General features: G+C 50.6%; 1 protein-coding gene across 1 annotated transcript in view; it reads right to left on the bottom strand.

Annotated features, from left to right (window-relative positions):
* Positions 1–21,002, bottom strand: part of SH3RF3 (SH3 domain containing ring finger 3) — a 339,914-nt gene that overhangs the window by 96,950 nt on the left and 221,962 nt on the right. Inside the window, exon 3 of the mRNA XM_081264584.1 lies at positions 18,793–18,888. Within this exon, the coding sequence (XP_081120710.1) occupies positions 18,793–18,888 (96 nt within the window). The remainder of the gene's footprint in view (positions 1–18,792; positions 18,889–21,002) is intronic.

Below are 21,002 nucleotides of genomic sequence, written 5' to 3'. Positions count from 1 at the left end.
CATCCAGGAACCCTGGGTCACCAGATGAATGATGGTATGAATTCCAGGTTTCTGTCGTCAGCGGTGGTCATGGCAACCAATGGAACTGCTTAGCAGTGCAACCTATGTCACCTCACAAATAACCACGCTGCACCCCCTGAATGACGGAGAGCTGGGGGAGGGGCAGCCTGCCTTTTCCCTCTTACCCTTAAAAATCCAGGCCCGTGGTGGGTGCCAGAAGTGGAAGCAAATAAACCCCCCCTAAAGCTAGGTGGTTTCAAGAACCCAGAGGAGAAGTAACACCTTCTGCCTCCAAGCAGTAGCTCTCCACATTTCCTAAGTTCTGGCGCCCTTGGTATCCGGGCAACAGGCTTGTGGACTGCCATGAAGGACCCTCAGGAAGGAGAGAGGCACTTTGGGTGTATCCTGTTGACTCAACTTGCGGCTGTGACAAGAGGCTTCTTGTTGGAGCCAGCTGCTTCCTGGGTCTTCCTCCTTCCTGCCACAGGGTCCTTGTTCCTACAGTCGAGAATGGACTGAGTCTGGGGTTCTCACTGTGCATCACGACACAGGACACTAATGGACAATGTGCCCGGGGCTGGCTGGACTGAGACACACACAGTGGACCACTCAGATTCTACGAACCCTCCAGGATCTGAGACTGCTGATGGCACTCTGGAACTAGGTCCCAGGGCTAAAACTCATGGTCCGGGGCAGCTGGCCTTGTCTTCCTGACACATTTCCATCATCACATTGCAAAGATGGACCTGCACCTGGTGATCCTGGTGCATTTCCCATCAGATGGTGCTCCTGGGCCTCCAGGTGCAGGATACCCCCGTCCACTAGCAGCTGCCCACAGCAGCAGCTCCTGCACGGGCTCTGTGAGGAGCTGCCGTGGTTTTCCACTTTGTCCCATTCCAAGTTGGCACAGAACCACACTACCAACAGGCCGCGCCCTCCGGGAAGCCCAAAGGCTGTTCTTTTGCCTTAGCATGGCAACTCCAGTCCTGCTGCACCAGGCAGCGGGTATGCGGCTCAGTGGCCCAAGAGTCCTGAGAGAGGGGAGCATGTCAGAGGAGGCTTCCCCTCCCCTCCCTTCACAGCCAGAATGTTCTGTGCGTGGCTACTCACGGCCGGCTCTGAGGGACAGTGTGGGAGGTAGATGATGTCTCCTGAGAGGCCACGGGACAGGCTCCTCCGGAAACAACAGGCTCTGCTGCTCAACCTGCATAGGGTCATGTTTGTCCAGTGAGGCACCTCCAGCCCACACAGGCTTGCTCACGCTCAGATGTAGCCCACACGGTCCCCAAAACTCACTGTTGATGCTTTTCTTTTAATGGAAATAGAAGACGTTTTCAACTTCCATATGAAGTAGCAAAACGGTATCCATGACATGTCAAGTCCTGTGGAGTTCATTCACTTCTCATGAGAACTCTCACTAGCACCAGGACAGGAGGTACCCATCACAGAGTCTCCCTCTATGGGTGCCCTCTGTAGGGCCCAGCCCGACCTAAATGATCCTGGGAGGTGGGGAGGTTAGCTCAGGTAGATGGGTACAAGGTAGCCAATAGGGCCAGGATGGTCAGGCCAGGTTTGGAAGACCCCTGTCTGTCAACTGCTATGGTGTGAATGTGCATAATGGTTTGTGTGTTGAACATTAATCCCAAATTCACCTGTTGGTGGTATCTGGAGGTGTGGGAAGTAATTTGGATTAGATGAGGTCATGAGGATAGGGTTCCCATGATGGCATTAGAGGCTTTATAAGAAGAGGAAGAGAGGCCCAAGCTGGCACACTTGCTCTGTCTCTGCCACGTTATGATGCAGCATGAAGCCCTTGCCAAATACTAAGCAGATGCCAGCACATATTCTTGGAAGCAAGAGCCAAAGAAACTTCTGTCCTTTATAAATTATCCAGCCTCAAGTACTTTGTTATAGCAACTGAAAATAGACAAAGACACGGCTGTGATCTCTGTGACTGCATTGCTGTCTCGTGGCTTAACAACCGTTATTCCATGACTTTGTCTCGCCACCTTGATCTGTTTAGATGTAGTATTCTTCCACAACTACTCTTCCTTTTTAACTACAGCCAAACAGTCTCTTCTACCCATTGTTAAAACAGTTCCATGGAATCACTGCGTTCTGGGTATATCTGAATGCAGGGGAGAGGCTAAATAAATAGCTCTCACTCTCGGGTCGACGGTGAGCCCAAGGCTAGCCTGGCACTTTGACATTCGGTCCGTGACAGTATCAGAACACTGTTACCCAGAAACCTCTGTGTCTAATGAGAGGACGTTAAACTGAATGGATAGAGAAATAATTAATTGGAGGGCAGGGGGAAGGAATGAGATCGGGCAGCCAAACATCAAACAGCAGAACATGAAAAGATGGTGGGTTGGGAGGTGCCCAGTCGCTAATAGCTAACAAGCAAGATGTCTACACCCAGACCCTGTGTTCTGACTCAGGGCACAGGAAGTGCAACCTCAGCACATCTGCTATGAGGAGGGGTAGGGCTTGTGACCCTGATCTCAGAGGGGAAATGTGTCCTGAGACCCACATCTTCATGGAATTCCAGGAAGCCGCCAAGATGCATGGCGGAGAGCAGGTGCTGCTTGCAGTTTAACATAGCCACAGGGGACTCTTCTGGGCTCATTATTCAGACAATCAATAGGGTCAGCTCCAGGTCCTTGCTCGGGCTCCACATGCTGGATTCAACCCCACACGCTTGATTCAATTATTTTAGGTGTGGACTAAAAATAATCGAAAAACATTGTGTCTGTACTGAACATGTGCAGACTTTTTTCTTGTCATTTCCCCCTTAATGATACAGTATAACAACAATTTACAGAGCACTTACTTTGTGTTGGTTATCAGAAGTAATCTACAGGTGATTTAAAGTATGCAGGAGGATATGCATAGGCTATGTGCCAACAGTGCATCATATACAGGGGACTTGAACATCTGCAGATCTTGGTGACCATGAGGGTCCTTGAACTGATCTCCCTCAAATACCGAGGAATGACTGTATCCACAAAAAATTGCCTTCCTGACCTTTGCAGATGGGCCAGTTCTTCCCAAGTCACCACTGAGACCCTGACCCAGTGTCCTGGTGATGTTGGTCCATGCGGCCATGGACCCTGAGGGACGACTGTGCTAAGCATTGATCACATCCCAACTCAGCTGAAGATGCTGGAATGCTATAGGGGGAAACAATCCGCTCTACACAGTTCCTGTTCCAGTGTGCCTCAAAGTGCCAGGGATCTTCGTCAGGATGCTGATTCTGGCTCAGTAGATCTGGGATCATGCCCAACTCCCTGCATTTCTACAAGTTCCCAGGAGCTGCTGCTCCTCCTTGGCAGACCACACTCCAGTAGCAAGCTTCCAGAAGGCAGCCTACAGATAGGACAGCAGCATGGCTGGGCCTCCTGCTGGGCCTCTGCCTCTACCTGCTGCTCCCCCCCCCCCCCCCCCCCCCCCCCCCGGTGGCTGCATAGAGTTCACGCCATCCTGCTGACAACTGGCCCATTATACCTCAGAGCTTCACAAACTTGGGAGCAGATGAAGAATGGCCTTTACCTGCCTGAGACTGTCATCAGAAGAAATCTCGGGAGGTGCTCACTGCCTCATCCAGATGGGCATGCAGAGGCAACGGAGCTCTACTTTGATCAGAGGTGGGTTGTTGTTTTTTTTTGTACTGGGGATTGAACCCAGGGGCACTCAACTACTGAGGCATATCTCCAACCCTTCTGAGTTGCTTAGGGCCTCACTAAATTGCTGAGGCTACCTTTGGACTCGCGATCCTCCCGCCTCAGCCTCCTGAGCTGCTGGGATTGCAGGCGTGCACCATCGTACCTGGAAAACACGTTGTTCTTAACCAGCCTGCACCCCCAGCAAGGGGGGTGGGGAGGGAAAGATCCCCTCCTGATGCTGGCTTCCCTAGAGTCTTTGAGGGAGAGGGTACCAAAATTAGGGGCTCTTGGCCATTGACTGAGCTGGTCTGAAGCAGGTGGCCTGGTGGCAAGCCCTGGCCAAGTACTTCTGAGATCCACCTTCATCACCTGGCTGCTCACCTGACCCTTGTCAGCCACCCGAGGCAACAGCAACATGGTCTGTTTACAGATGAGGAAACTGAGGCTCAGAGAAGTTGAGTGCCTTGTTCTGGACAAGGGGCCTGATGACCATTGCTTACTCCATTTCTGCTGCATCTCCTGGGTTCCCTTGGGATGCATATAACCTATGCAAAGGGGTGCCTTTCCAATCTTGCTCCATTTTTAGGTTAAAAAAAATAATAATGCATTCATGGAGGCATACGTATGCCCTTAGCAACTAGAAGAGTTTGGATTCATTTTAGAAACTCAAATGTGCGTATCTAAATATCAACCTTTTGTTGTTGTTGTTAAGCATGACATGAAAATTGGGTCAGCCGAGTCTCACACCAGAGGACACCAGCTATGGTTACAGAGTAGAGGGGATTTCTTCTCCCTTTTATCTATTTCCTTACAGGTCTGATGGCAATGCCAAATTTTTTATTTACCATGAATGCTAAACTCGAGAATACAGATTGAGCATCTCTGGACATGAAGTCTGGTTATGGAGCATCTAAGATGTCAGATTTTCAGATAATGAATGTTCAACCAGCAAAATCTATGTAAGTATTCCAAAATCTGAAAAATGTGGAAATCTAAAACATTTCTAGACCCATGCACTTTGGATAGAGGATCCTCAGAGGGTGCTACGGCTCTGAAGTGGCTCTTTCATTCATTCAAGAAACACTTCTGTGCACCTGCCACGGAAGTGGCTTCCACCCTGGAGGAGAGCTCCACCCTTGGAACCATGAATTGTAAAAAGGGTGATGCATACCAGAACAGCGCAGGAGTGTGGCAGAGACTCACCTGAGGGCAACCAACCACATCCAAGTACAGTCGACATCCTGGCTGCTGGCCGGGGCCTGCAAGACCCCCACACCCCACCATCAGGTGGAAGCTATGTGCCCCCCATCCCAGGATGGCTGTATTTGCACAGGTCAGGCTGTGGCCATTCTCCAAAGGGGCCAGAGAACCAAGGCAGTTGTTCAGATAACCGAAGTTTCAAGCAAGACTGATCCAGCAATGAAGCCGAAGGTGGGTCTGCACTGCACTGCACAGGTAATTGCATATAAAGGCCTAGAACAGGCAAAGGTTTTGGAAGAGATGATGCCTGAGATTTACAGGAGGGAGAAAGCACAGCTTTCATTGCAGTCGTCTCTGATCATAGACTGGAGAAGTCCCCACCCCTGTCAGGCACAGGGCAGTAGCAGGAAAGGTAGATTGTGCTGTTTTAGACACACAAGGCCTGCCTTGCCCACCTCTGGGTGCTGGACACTCTCAGGGGAGCAGACCGAGCCAAGCCACATGAGGAACGACTTTGCCCAGTCTGCCCACCTGCCCCTGGGTGTCACTCAGGTCACAGTGACATCCACACAGCACACTGCCCTGCTGCTGTTCTGATGGGAAATTCCTGGGAATTAGCGGGCATCCTCGGCAATACCCTATGACATGGCAGGGGGGTGAGTCTGCAAGCCCTGCTCCCACCCTGTGACAGAGCGCCCAGGAAACGACCATCACATGCAGGGCCACCTCCTCATCCTCAACACCAAAGCCCCCGGAGAGTCCTTCAACTGCCCGGCAACAAACACCCACACATCCTTACTGAGCCCCAGCCCTCCCTGGGGCCTCCGTCCAAGGTTAAGTCCCCTTCCTCCTCATGTCCAGGGAGAATTGAGGTCCACCTTCCTTGAGGTCAGCCTCTGGATACTGAGAGACGTCTCCTTCCTATCCATCAATCTTGCTCTCAACTCAACAGCAAGGACCCTGCGAAGGAAGACTCCAGGGGAGTCTCGATCCAAATTAAAGCAAGAAAACGGAGAACTTCCCTCATTTGCGAAGAATGTGTCTAAGTCCTAAAAAGGCCCAGGAGCAGCAAAAGGGCCTGATTCGTGCCTCATCAGAGGGACCTGTTATTGGAAGTTTCCAGACTAGTGTAACACCCTGGGATGATCTGGCCTGAAAGTAAATTTAAAAGGAGACAAAAATGGAGGTTTCTCAGCAAAGGAGAGGTACACCAAGGGCCTCTGCTCCAGGAACACGGAGGAAAGTCTCTCCGCAGGGCACTGGGGAGACCCCTGACTGCGCCAGTCTGATAAAGACAGTCGGTCTGAGGAGAAGTGAGGAAAGTCGTGTAAGAGAGGACGCTGCCACAGAATTCAGGCAGAGACAGGTGGCAGCGCCACCCGACACGTTCCCGGGGCCAGGCCAGTAAAGCAATTTTGAGCATGTGCCTCCAACCTATATTTTCTAGTATACCAGATGTTATTTACACCCTAGACACGCAATGTATATATTTTGGTTATGCTTGTTTGGCACACTAAATACACACACACACACACACACACAACACACACGATGAGGTTTGAATATGAGCCGGCCCCCAGAAGCTCCTGTGTTAATGCAAGAATATGAATTTGGTCATGGCAAAGCAAATATATGTCACACAATATATATGTATATATATGTATATATGCATGTGTGTATGTGTGTATGTAAAATATGGTCTCTGGTAGACTGCATATTTATAGTACAAAATATATATTTACATTATAAACACAGAAATAGTAGAAACTAAAAGTGACAAGTTAAAAAGTTTTAAATAATAAATCCGAATAGATGTTCTCCTGCTTTCTGTCCTTGCCCATCTCCATAAACCCCCACTTTGGGGATTCTGGCTTAGAACAGTGGTTTTCAAGCTCTGAATTTATTGGGTCCTGACCAGCATTTTAAAGATCTGAAATGGAATAAAAGAGAAAACCTCAGAATTAGCATCCCATGTGGCAAGGATAAGAGTAGTTTCACAAAACGTTTGTTTAGCTTCACATGCACACATGTGCATGCCTCGGTTGGAGTGTAAAGTGCACTTCTCATGGTGAGTCACATTCTCAACGACTGAAGGCCATGTCACGGGATCAGGGAGAAGAGAGACATCTCCCCCATTCGACGTAAACAGCCTCCACTGCTCTGCACAGGGAGAGAATCCCTGGCACATCCAGGAGCAGGGCCCTTGGCCCGCAGTGCGCCCCTCTTAGCTGAGGGCTCAGGGGTCCTTGCTGAGGACCACGAGGGGGCGCTCACAGTGTGGCTCACACACAGACGCCGTGCACCTGCTGAGGGATGGAACATTTGTGTTTCTGCATCAGGGTGACCTCCCACGTGCCAGAAATCCACTCCCAAGGTCTGTGAGGGGAGCTTACCACAGTCCTGTGTGGCCATGAGACGGAGGGACAGTGACTGCTTAGCCATGGTTGACAGAACAGCTGCCAGATTATCACTGAACTGTTCTGCTACTGCAGCCTTGACCCCTTCTTCACCACTTAAATTTAAACCATCTTCCATTATTTTAAAGGCCTGCAGATGACAAGCGCCCCACCCCTAGCTTCTCTCTTCCTCTCTGATGTTGTGGGGAAACCTCTGTCAACAAAATAATCAAGATCCCAGAGCTGATCATTAGTTAAGAGAACCAGAGCCTGCTTTATCCTTTCTCAAACACCTCATTTCATGGATGGTTCAAGAGCTTAGTACCAGGCACATAGTTGGTGCTCAGTAAATACCTATTTAATACACAAATGCAATGAACATCTGCATGTGTGCAGTAATATCTGTTTTATTGAGTATATTCTAAAGACAGAGTCACAGGAGTGTTTCAAGGCATTGGAGAGGCACAGGCAGGAACTGGAGGACGGGCACACGATGGTGTGAGTGTGTATGTGTGTGTGTGAGTCATGTGTGTGTATGTGCATGTGATGTGTGTGTGAGTGTGTGTGTGCGTGTGATGTGTGTGAGTGTGTATGTGCATGTGATGTGTGTGCGTGTGATGTGCATGTGATGTGTGTGTGTGCATGTGATGTGTATGTGTGTGTGTACGTGTGATGTGTGTGTGAGTGTGTGTGTGCATGTGTGTGTGAGTGTGTGTGCATGTGATGTGTGTGTGAGTGTGTGTGTACGTGTGGTATGTGTGTGTGTGCATGTGTGTGTGTGCATGTGATGTGTGTGTGAGTGTGAGTGTGTGTGTGTGTCATGTGTGTGTATGTGCATGTGATGTGTGTGTGTACGTGTGATATGTGTGTGTGCATGTGTGTGTGTGTGCATGTGATGTGTGTGTGCATGTGATGTGTATGTGTGTGTACGTGTGATGTGTGTGTGCATGTGTGTGTACGTGTGATGTGTGTGCGTGTGATGTGTGTGTGAGTGTGTGTGTGCATGTGATGTGTGTGTGTGCATGTGATGTGTATGTGAGTGTGTGTGTACGTGTGATTGTGTGTGTGAGTGTGTGTGCATGTGTGTGTGCATGTGATGTGTGTGTGTGTGCATGTGATGTGTGTGTGAGTGTGTGTGTACGTGTGATGTGTGTGTGCATGTGTGTGTGAGTGTGTGTGCATGTGTGAGTGTGAGTGTGTGTGTACATGTGATGTGTGTGTGAGTGTGTGTACGTGTGATATGTGTGTGCATGTGTGTGTGCATGTGATGTGTGTGTGAGTGTGTGCGTGTGATGTGTGTGTGTGCATGTGATGTGTGTGTGCATGTGATGTGTATGTGTGTGTGTATGTGTGATGTGTGTGTGAGTGTGAGTGTGTGTGTGAGTGTGTGTGCATGTGATGTGTGTGTGAGTGTGTGTGCATGTGATGTGTGTGTGTGTGATGTGTGTGTGTGCATGTGATGTGTGTGCATGTGATGTGTATGTGTGTACGTGTGATGTGTGTGTGTGTGCATGTGATGTGTGTGTGTGCATGTGATGTGTGTGTGAGTGTGTGTGTACGTGTGATGTGTGTGCATGTGTGTGTGTGCATGTGTGAGTGTGAGTGTGTGTGTACATGTGATGTGTGTGAGTGTGAGTGTGTGTACGTGTGATATGTGTGTGTGCATGTGTGTGTATGCATGTGAGTGTGTGTGCATGTGATGTGTGTGTGTGAGTGTGTGTGATGTGTGTGTGTGCATGTGATGTGTGTGTGCATGTGATGTGTATGTGTGTACGTGTGATGTGTGTGTGTGCGCATGTGATGTGTGTGTGAGTGTGTGTACGTGTGATATGTGTGTGTGCATGTGATGTGTGTGTGTGCGTGTGCTGTGTGTGTGTGCATGTGATGTGTGTGTGTGCATGTGATGTGTATGTGAGTGTGTGTGTACGTGTGATGTGTGTGTGAGTGTGTGTGTGCATGTGTGTGTGTGAGTGTGTGTGTGCATGTGATGTGTGTGTGTGCATGTGATGTGTATGTGTGTGTGTACGTGTGATGTGTGTGTGAGTGTGTGTGCGTGTGTGTGTGTGTGCATGTGATGTGTGTGTGTGAGTGTGTGCGTGTGATGTGTGTGTGAGTGTGTGTGCGTGTGTGTGTGTGTGTGCGTATGATGTGTGTGTGCATGTGAGTGTGTGTGTGTACGTGTGATGTGTGTGTGTGCGTGTGATGTATGTGTGTGCATGTGATGTGTGTGTGTGTGCATGTGATGTGTGTGTGAGTGTGAGTGTGTGTACGTGTGATATGTGTGTGCATGTGTGTGTGTGCATGTGATGTGTGTGTGTGTGCATGTGATGTGTGTGAGTGTGAGTGTGTGTACATGTGATGTGTGTGTGAGTGTGTGCGTGTGATGTGTGTGTGTGCATGTGATGTGTGTGAGTGTGAGTGTGTGTGTGTGTGCATGTGTGTGTGTGCACAGGGATGGACGTGAAGCCTCTGCTGACTTTTCAAGAGGGCTAGTAAGCTCCTTGGAGTTGGATGAGGAAGATCTGGGGGTCTGCAGGGAGTCCTGGATCAGGATGGCAGCAGTGGGATGAGATGGGAAGTCCCCTGTGTTGAGGTGACTGGCCAGCAGGGAGGAGAGACCCCCACCCCTAAACCATCCGAGGTCGATGATTCGGGAGGATAGGTGGTTCTGATTATGCAGCACACACTGTATGAGCAGCTCTGCTTGGCACCGTAGGTACACCAGTGGGGAAAAATCAGACAAATCGCCTGATCTCAAGGAGACTCAGAAACTAGACAAGAAGCAAACAAGCATTTCCTTGTATAGAGTATGTTGAATGATGAGAAGCATGTGAAGGAAAAAAGAATAAGGGGAGCATTGCCAGGGTGGGGCAGGCTGCAGGTTAAACAGGGAGGTGAAGGAGGGCGCCAGCTCCACCACAGTCTGAGAAAGAGAGACGAAGAAGCAGACCCTGCATGTGCAAAGGCCCTGTGGTAGAAGTGTGGCTGGAGCGCTGAAGGGAGAACAAGGATGCCAGGGCAGCTGAAGCAGACTTGTGTGCATAAATGAGGTCCGTGTGGCTGGTCAGATGGAGTCAGGCTTTGGGGCCTCTAGGACGTCTTAGTTTCCCTCTGAGTGAGGTTGGGGGGGCGGGCAGGGGAGGGTTCACAGTAGTAGCAGGACATGCCAAGATCCCCAACTACTGTGCTCAGAAAAGATTGTAGGGGTGAGGCATTCTAAAGCCACTGAAATAATGTCTTTGGGAAATGCTCACAATTTAATGAGAAAAGAAAGAGAAATTGATACAGCACAACCCAAATATCCCTCCAGTAGATGTAAATTTATACACAGAAAAGAATGAAGGAAACTGAACAATATGCTGACGTATTTTCCTACATGTATATTCATATTTACTGGTAGGATCATGAGTGATTCTAATTTTCTTCTTTACACTTTTCCGAATTCCCCTATTTGGAACGACAGCCAAGTATTACTTTTCTAATCAGAAGAAATCATTTGAAACTCAACAAAACGACAGGGTGGGTTAGGCTGGGCTGTCTGTGGGCCTGCAGGGAGACCTTCAGAGTCACCAAGGTCACCTGGCTTCCTCCTCCTGTACTAAGCCTGAAGCACCATAAAAGCCTGCGTGTTTTCTGCGTGTTGTGAGTGCCGTTTTTAAAGAGCACAGGTAAAGTCTAGCCAAGGTTTCCTCTTCCTGGGCTGGTTTGGTTTTTGAGCCCCAGGTGACAGTCACCGGCTGAGCAGGAACACAGACTTCCTAGTCACACTCCTCCAGAGGCTCAGGAATCATCAGAGAGCTTCCCCAGCATCAGGCCCCCAGACCTCAGAAGGTGGGAAGGGGTAAGCAGGCCAACAATCAACTAAGAATTAGAATGGAAGCTCCCAGAGGTGGGCAGAAGGCTCTGGCATGGGCAGCCCGTGGCCAGATCGGGTGCAAATGAAGTTGGTGGGGCAGGTTGGGGAGTGCATCAGCCGCAGGAGCATGGAGGTGAGAGACAGCTGCAGACCTGCACGCCTGTGCCCTCCCCACCAGCTATCTGATGGTGGGGTGAAGCTCTGCTGGCCAGAGAATTTTTGTGCTGCTCTCAACAGACAGGAAGGGAGAAGACGTGCAGGCAGCCAGCCAGCTCCTGCTCATCTGGGGCCTGCCCTCCTTTGCTGTTCTCCTGCAGTGTTTTAAAGCAAATCGCAGAAACCATAAGATCCCACCTGTCAGGTTCAATGTGTACCTCTAACAGGTGGCTGCATCCACGTCACCCGTCCACCTGGAGCGGTTGGAGAAGAAGCTGAGAGCCCCTGGGGACACTTCCTCTTCCAAACCATCAGCTCTGATACAGGCAAAGGGGGTTGGCTGAAAGCCCCAGCCCTCTCTGGGGTGGGAGCATCTCAGGGTCTAGGCTCGCAGAGCGAGAGCTAGCAAGTTCTTAGACTTTCGGGTCTGATCAACATGATTCTCTGAGATTTATCCAGCATGACGCTCACACTTCAGTTTCCATCTCTCAGAGGTCCATCTCATTCCTCAGTTGGACCCAAGAACAGGGCGTGATGAATAGCTAAGCCTACGACTGCCACAATGTCCCCAACGCTGCATGCTCAAGAGCGGGTGAACGTATGGACTGGGCTGCACATTTAGCCACATATCAATGAGCAGAATTTTGACTACATAATGGTCTCTTTGTTAATGCAAAAAAGGTTTACAGACATATGAATGTGATCTCCTGGGAGTACTCTTCTGTCCCTGATCTTAATCTGCCTCTGCTTAGAGTGCAGTCAAGTCACTGGCTCCTGACACATAGGGTGACACTCACTTGAATACCTGGTTCCACTGTGAGGATGGGGCTGCACCCAAGCTGGGGTCCCACCCAATTCCTGGGATGCCGGTGTGGGGGCACTAGGGACCACTCACCCGCCTCCCTACCCGAAAGTGCTGAGCTCAGGTTCTGCCCCAACAGGCCCCTTTCCTGGAAGTTCAGACAGGCTCCCCTGACGCATCCTTTATGGAAACCCATCCTCCAAGTGGTCAGTGTCCTTCACACAGAATGAAAGGTTCAACTGAATGCAAATAGTTTCTTTTAAAAGGATTGAGATTCTCCCTTTCTGATTCATATTGTACTCTCAAAAGCCACAGTCTAGCACTCATGTGCAATTGTGTAACAAAACTTGGGGGTTTCTTACTCTAGAGAGCACTCCGCCCACAGGGAGGAGATGTTGGGTTACGGGAATGATCGTTTCTAACACAATGTTTTCTCCCTGTGCTGGTTATTGTCTGGAACTTCACCTGTCTCTGATTCGATCCTCACAAGACCCCTATCAGTAGGTGAAGCTACTACCCCGTTATGGTTTGGATGTGAGGTAAACCCCCAAAGCTCATGTGTGAGGTATGAAAGATTTAGAGGAAAAATGTTTGGGATAGGAGAGGCTTAACCCAATCAGTGAATTGATTCCCTGATGGGATTAACCGAGTGGTGGCTGAAGGCCGGTAGGGTGTGACAGGAGGAGGTGGGTCCGTGGGGGTGTGGCTTTGGGGTATATGTTCTGTATCTGGTGAGTGGATCTCTCTCTGCTGTCTGATCATCACGTGAGACACTTCCCTCTGCTACACTCCTCTGCCATGATGTCCTGCCCCACCTCGAGCCCTGAGAAATGGAGCCAGCTGTCTAGGGACGGAGACCTCTGAACCTGTGAGCCCTCAAATAAAGTTTTCCTCCTCCACAACTGTTCTGGTCAGGTCTTTCAGTCACAGCAGCGAAAGCGCTGACTAAAATACCCCATCTCACAGATGAGGAAACTGAGGGATGGGGATATGAACTGATGTACCCAGAGCCTGGCGAGTGACAGCTGAATTGGAGCCTGCGGGGTCCTCTGCTCCACGCTAAGACAGGGAGGGGCCTGGCCCATCAGAGGGACAGAGCAAGGACAGAAGAATGCCAGCCCACAGGGGCAGTGAGTAGGGCTCGGATGTGCTGGGTCAAGCCCATGGTGGAGGACTGTGGTGGACAGTCTGCTTATTCTAAGAGCAACGGACCCCACGGGAGACTTCCGGCAGAAGTGAGGTGGTCCCAGTTAACTTTGTAGAGATGGTTCTGTGGATGTAGGAAATGGACCATGGGAGCTGAGATGGGCAAAGGCCAGTTGGGAGCTGGGGCGGGGCTGCCCTGAGAGCATCTGCTCACACTGCAGGGCCCCCAAAGACCCTGCGGGCTCCCTGTGACTGTGCCCCAAACCTTGACATCTAGGAGATTCTCACGACATTCATTTACAGGATCAAAGCTCACGTAGGCACAGGTGGGGATGGGATCAGAGACGATGAGGACACGTGGGGGAGATGGAGGCACTGAAAGGAAGGGGCCTCCAAAATGCAGAGTCAACACCGAAGTTACCTGGGAGACCCGTAAAACCTGCCTCTTACTGTCTGATACCACCAGCATCTCTGCCCCCCAGCCCACTCAGTCACCCTGGCCTCTGCTGTCCCTCAGAGGGTCATCGCTGCCTGCAACCTGCCCTCCCCACTCCCTGCCTTGCCCACAGGCCCTTCCTCCACAGGCTCTGGGCACTCACTACAACGGTGGCCCCTGCCTCCCCAGCACCCCATGCCCCTTTCCCAGCTTTGATACCCTCCAAAATTTCTAAGCCTCATTGTTTGTCTCCTCCCAGAAGATTGCAGGCTGCTAGACGGTTCTCTCACATTTTTTTTTTTTTCCCATGACTGCATCCCTGAGGCCTGGCACCTAGCAGGTGCTTAGGAAATGAATGAATGAGTGAACAAATGAATGAAAGACGGCTCCCCGGTGGCCAGTGTGGAGGGTATCCCACAGCAGTGGACACTTGCTTTTTCAGTTGAGGATTAAGCCACCCAGAGAAATGTAAGGCACAAAGAGCAAGCAGACCTCCCAGCTGCTGGCAGTGGCTCTGGCGATGGGTCTATTCCTGTGTTTTGCAGTTGAAATCAGGATGAAGGCTGTCCTTGAGACTCCAGGCACTGTCAGTCCTGCAGACTGTGAGGCAGGAAAGGGGCAGCCCTCGTGGATGAGGGGCCAGCCCCAAGTGTCAGTGTGGGTGACAAGTAGGAAGCCTCTAAACTCATCCAAACACTCCCCAGAGAGCCAGGCAGCTCTGCTGGGCACCGAGGGCAATGTAAGAGCAAGAGTTAAGAAGGAAAAATTGCTGAAAACAAGGCATCTGGAAAAATGCCGTGATCAACCAAACCTTGGCCTTTGCTTCGCCACAGAAAGAGAGCTCTGATAGCTTCAAATAGAGCTCGAAATTGCTCTCACTTTGAGGGATTTGAAAGACAAAAAGCAAAAGTGGCTTTTAGCTCCTGGAGTGGGCTGAGCGGGAACAAGATGGAGGCAGAATCAGCTGCCTTTTCTCATTTTGCAGTAACTGGTTGAATGAGGAGGCCACATGGTCTCCTGAGATGCCCACGCATGGAGACGCACGCACGTTAGCTGAAAGGTAAATGTGCCCCACCACCTGCAGCTCGCTCGCTCTCCTTTCTAAACAGGAAGTGTTAACAAAACTTAAACACAAGGAGAAGTGTGAAGACAGGTGAGGCATCTTCCGAACCGGCCTGGAGTGTCGAGAATGAACGGTGAGGCCGTGACTCTAAACTGCAGGTCGGCTTCTCACACAGGCTGGTTCTGCTCCGAAACAAGGAGGCCTGGAAGTGCCCCAGAGCCCCCCAGGGACTCCGGATGGAGGTGTGAGGTTCCAGCTGCAAAATCAGACACACCATCCCCTGTGCACTAAGCATCCCCGACCTCAGCTGAGACGTGTCCTGCCGTCACCTTACAGGCACAGAGTCCAACCTCTCCACGGCTAAATCTGGTCTCACCCCCCCACTTCTGAAAAACTGTGCTACTGACCAGGCCTGGCTGAGGGGTGCTCGCCTCAGAAGTGGGCCTCTGCTGGCTGGGTGGCTCCCACCTCCCCAGTCTCACCCAAGGGGCTGCGTGGAGTCTGACAAGTTTCCTCTCCCACTTCTTTATTTTCAAATTTTTTAATTATTTAATTTTTAAGTGTGATTTCTCTGGGACAGCATCTTATTGTGTTGCTCAGGCTGGCCTTGAACTCCTGGGCTCAAGCGATCCTCTTGTCTCAGCTTCTGGAGCAGCTGGAACTATAGGCACCTGGCCTACAAATCTCCTTTCGGTGCAGATCTGCTGCCATATGAATGAACCTGGAGGACGTGAGCCTGAGAGAAATAAGCCAGACCCAAAAGCAAAACAGTCACTGACCCCACTTATACACAGACTTTAAAAGAAAGTCAAATGTACAGAGAATAAAATAGTGGTTACCAGGAAAAGGAGGGAGGGGACAGGCAGATGTCGGTCAAAGGACAAGCAGGAGCAGATGCAGGATGAACAAGTCAGAAGAGCTAAGGTCCAGGGTGCGGACCACAGGTGCTAACAGGGAATAGTGGATTACATTCCAGGTTTTTTGTTACAGGCAGAGCTACAGGAGTGCCTGCTTTTTGCCACAGGGGAAAATGAGTAATTATGTGGGATGATGGATATGCTAATTTGCTCTGCCATAGTAACCATTTCCCCGGGTATATATGTATCTTATAACACGTTGTATACCTTAAATATACACAATGGCATTTGCTTTTTAAAAGTGTGGATGACGCTTCCCTGGGCTCATCTCCAGGTTAAGACCAGTTCTCCGAGGCGGCCATGTTCTGAACACCCTGGAACGTAGCCAGCAAGGGCCTAGGAGAATGCAGTTCCAGTGTGAGCCCACAGAGAGGCGGCGGGAGGAGACCCTGAAGGTCAGTGGGGAGGGTTCCTAGCTCAACTGGGAAGTGTTTCCTCACCAGGATTCCTGACAAAAAGAATATTCAGATAGATTCTGGCTGGAAGCGTTATCAGCTGTGGGTCCTGGGTGGGGCTGGCCCACGGGGGGCTTCTCACCAGGAGAGCAGGAGCACATTCCCCCAAAGGTACGCTCAGATCAGATGCAGATGGAGAGCGTCTGAAGACATGACAGGGCCTGGCATTCCAGGGAAGGTCCCAAGAGGACCCCCATGTAGCAGCGTGAGGGACAGGACTCAGGATGAGACAGGTGGCCAGGCGTGGCAGGGGACTCTTTCAAAGTCCTATGGCCAAGGAACATGGCAGTAAGAGGAAAGGGAATGTTTAAGGTAGAAGTCAGAAGGATGAGGACTGAGGAAAGGCCACTGGGCTTGGGGTCAGGAGGTAGCAGTGGCAATGTGAGGGGCCCCACTGCTCAGGGTGCTGTATGGGCCAGGCCTCCACTGCCTCAGACCCTCAGGGCCAGGGTCAGAGCTTTCAGGTGACTCTGATGCTCACTGAAATCTGAAGCCACTGCTCTGGACATTTCAGATAGAAAAGGCCCAAATGAAAGGACCAGACAGGGGCTGGGGATGTGGCTCAAGCAGTAGCGTGCTTGCCTGGCATGTGTGGGGCCCGGGTTCGATCCTCAGCACCACATACCAACAAAGATGTTGTGTCCACCGAGAACTAAAAAATAAATATTGAAATTCTCTCTCTCTCTCTCTCTCTCTCTCCAAAAAAAAAAAAAAAAAAGGAGGCCTGTGGAGGGCAGGTCTCAGACTCTGTGTCCCCTGAACAGCAAGATGCACGGACCATGGTTGAGACAGGGACACACTGAGGTTGACAAGGAGCCAGTCGAGGGAGTTTGTGTCAGGTGAAAAAATCCTGTCACGCCCTACTTGGTTTATGTTCTTGAATTATCATTGTCTCTGTGAGTAACACAGCACGGTAAGGAAGAAACAGCTAGAACCTACCCACAGTCAGACACTCGACAGGCACACGGCTATTTCCCACAGGCCTCCTGCAAGCTCCACTGCCCCAGGGCCAAAGTGAGTGCGGCTCTCAGGCTTCCTTCCTTCCAGATCCAGAACAAGGCCCTGGCTTCTGCGAGCATGGGATTGCCAACTGCCGACAGACCGCGTGGAGGGTGACACTCCTCCTGCATCACTGGGTCTTGCAACTGCTGCTTACCACAGGGTGGTCCCCACCTTCCGTTCCAGTCATTCTTCTGACTAAAGCCATGAGCAAACCAACAGAAACCAGGAACACTGGGTTACTCCTGGCCCGGACTGAGCATGTTGTCATGAACTAGTATCTGTTTATAGAGCCCTGAGTTCCCTGGAGGAACTGGCTAAGGTGGGTGGGGTAAAAGCCAACCCCATGAACTGCAGCAGGAAGCTCCATTTGCCCCCTGGTCCCACCAATGTTTAGGGCAGGGCACAGACCCTACCCACCCTGTGGCTGTGGTCAGGGCCACTCATTGTCCCCACGGAAGTTCCCATGGAGGCTAGTAGGTAAAGACAAAGGATGTCACAGGAGGGTCTCCTGGGTCGCTTATCCAGGTCAACGTGGGATAGACTTGTTTCCGAAAATCTAGGGAAGAGGGGAAGAAGGGGGAGAGATGAAACTGGAAAAATAGTTGAGGACCACCCTACAGAGGGCCCAGAATGCCACAGTGACAGGACTTTGTAGACAAGGAGACAATGGCAAATATTGTTCACGAGCGTGTACTGGCGTCCACACGCCACCTGGTGGGGGTGGCATCTCAAGGCCTGTGTGCCAAGTGGGCAGGTGGAAAGTTCTCGCTGAGTGAAGTGCAGGTCACTGGTGGGAGAACGTGTTGGGCAGCAGAAAGAAGAGCTAAGCCTAGAACCAGACTGCCTGTGCTCCGCCCCAGCCCTGCCAGGTATCAGCTGAGGGGCCTGGCAGCCCTCTGTCTGCTCATCTGCAAAGTGGGGGCACTCATTGTTTACAGATGTCCATGTTGTTGGGAAGATTAAAGTAAGAACTACTGAGAAGTATCTGGCACTCGGTCTGCATCAGCTGAGATAATTCTTATAGGACCACCTTAGTGACAACAGGATGTAAGCACGTGGCTGGTCACGAATGTCCATGGGTCGCCTTGCCCTGACGAACGACGGACACACGCTGTGGCAAACACTCCTCCACACAAACAGCGCATGGCAGACTGGCATTTCAGATGGTCCCTGCTCAGCAACTCTCCTGCCACTACCGAACCCCAGTGTTTCCTGGCTTCAGAAAACAGACAAGAAATTGAGAGGTCCTGAATTAGCCTCAAGTCACCTTTGCTGAGTGACTGGGGTGCATGAATGACCCAACAGCCCCAGAGGATGTTTCGGGTGGCTGGCAACGTTGGCTGACAGTGTCTAAGGAAATGCTACCTCGGTGTAGACTCCTCTCCCCTCGGGTTAGGAGACAAGCGCGGCAGGACTTGGGAGTCTCCAGAACATGGGTGTCAGGAACAAGCATCAGGAGAAGGGAGAAGGCTGCACGCTCTGTCCTCCTTGGCCCTGGGTGACAAGACTGTGGCCAGGCCTGGGATGGACCCTCAGCACTATCCAAGTCAATCCTGAGCGCACTCACGGGGCGATCTGCAAGGAAGGCCCTGGTGGCAACTCTGTCACCTCAGCGCTGGTGAATGAGTTCCCCCTTGGAGAGGGGTTCTAGGGTCAAACCCCACGGCAACTCAGGAGGCGGGGGACTGGTGAGCTTACCTCCACGTACAGCAGGGGGAAGATCCCAATCTTGTCTCCCAGCATGCCTTCAGCCCAGTTATCATCCACCCTCCGGATCACGGTCAAAACTTCATCCTGAGGTTTCCGGAGCCCACCAAGTAGACACACACGCCAAGAAGGGAAAGAAGAGACTGGTTAGTACAGCTGAGGCCAACGACAGATCCTACGAAGGGGGCATTGTCCATTCGGACTTTGGCATGTGAGAAAGCAACCTTCCGTCTCCCCAGCTTTCCTCTGTCTCTCTCGGTCTCTCTGAGGCTATTGATCATAGCTGCAGGGATCCCTCAATGGAAAAGCCGAGCGTTTTACAATAGAGTTAGCACTTTAAGACACATGCTTCTATTATTTATTTAATGAAATGAAAATATTTTGAATAAAAATAAATTCAGCTAAGTAGAAAATGTTTCAAGTTTCTGGCTTCATCAAAGAACAAAAAAGAAAAATAACCCGATCCAACTACATTTATTTAGAGTCGTGAGTACATAAAGCTTTGAATAACCCTCTTAAATTCTTTGGCGTATCAGACAAGACCAAGTAGAAATGTACAAAGTGGAAACAGATGGAAGGAGACGGGGAGAGGCCGGGAGGAGGAGGAAGGAAGAGGAGCTTTCAAGGGAGCCAAGCCTGGGAGACAGACTGTGGGTGAGGAAGGAAATACTCAGGTATCGTCAGAGGTGCCAGGAGCCCCAGAGCAAAGGGCGAGGACGCAGGGTGACAGAAAGACAGGCCTGAGAGGAGATGGGGACTAACAAGGGAATGGGAGGAGCCCTGGAGAGACAAACACAGCTACAGCCAGTGTCGGGAGGGCAGAGACCACCGCAGGGACGCCCTGGGCAGGACTGGCCGTGCCCATGGAAGCGATCTCTGGCTCCCCACCGCCCCTGACCAAGTCACTCTCCTGGGACTGTCTTTCCTTTAGCAAGCAGCACACAATGTGGAACCCTGCACCCCAGGGCTGTCTGACTAAACTTCTCCCATTGAAACCTCCCTGAGCCCTGTCAGCAGCTGGTAGGAGCCCAGCTGGCACTCTGATAGGAGTGACAGCCCAAGGCAGCCTAGGGGAATAACCCCCATTAGATCTGAAGGGGCCATCTGTCTTCTCTGAGAGCCTCCGTCCTGTCACCTGAAGAAGTAAATGGGCCTCGTGTGCCGCAGACTTCCTGTGGTTATCGGGGAAGCTGCTGCCCCCGGGGAGATGAGGAGCTGCACAATTTGGGGTGTTCATCAAAGGTGAGAGGGAACCACCTGATGGGATCGGGTCACACCCTACAGAGAACTCAGAGGGAACAGCCAGGTTCAGTGCTCTGCACTGAGAACAAATCTACTGCACCATCATCCATGGAGAAAGCAGAGCACATGAGATTATGTACAGCACATAATACTTGATGACAATAATTGTTCCTGGTTTATGTATTTACTATGTTGTACATTTTAACCATGACTTAAGAGTGTATTCTTGCTTACTGAAAAGAAAGTTGACTGTAAATAGGACGCGGTGTTACAGCAGTTGCCTCGTACGTACGTCTTGTGTTTACAGTATCTCTCTTTTTTTAAATTTTTATTGTTGGTCGTTCAAAACATTACATAGTTCTTGATATATCATATTTCACACTTTGATCCAAGTGGGTTATGAACTCCCATTTTTACCCCGTATACAGATCGCAGAGTCACATCAGTTACACTTCCACTGATTTACATATTGACATACTCGTGTCTGTTGTATTCTGCTGCCTTTCCTATCCTCTACTATCCCCCCTCCCCTCCTCTCTTCTCTCTCTACCCCCTCTACTGTAATTCATTTCTCCCCCTTGTATTTTTTTTCCCTTTCCCCTCACTTCCTCTTGTATGTAATTTTGTATACCCCTGAGGGTCTCCTTCCCTCTTGATTGCATTGATTTCTCTTGTGCTTGATTTAACTTCAGGTTAAATCATGGCCCTCAGAACAACAGGCTGTGCTTCAAATGTGAACCATGCCTCCTAGGTATAGAGTAAGTTTCGCCATCCAGGTTTGTGTAAGTACCCTCTGTGATGTTCACACAATGATGAAATTGCCTACTGGTGCGTGTATTTATTGCTCAGGAGCGTTCCTGTCATTAAGTGACACGTGGTTGTACCACTTTTTATGATTTATATCATACGCCAGAAATATGCAACAGGCATTCAAGGGAACCAAGTCCCTTCATGTGGGT

This window comes from Spermophilus citellus, assembly GCF_964194105.1.
Source record: "Spermophilus citellus genome assembly, chromosome: 13".
In the NCBI taxonomy this organism is placed as follows: Eukaryota; Metazoa; Chordata; class Mammalia; order Rodentia; family Sciuridae; genus Spermophilus; species Spermophilus citellus.
This window is presented reverse-complemented; position numbering and strand designations above follow the sequence as displayed.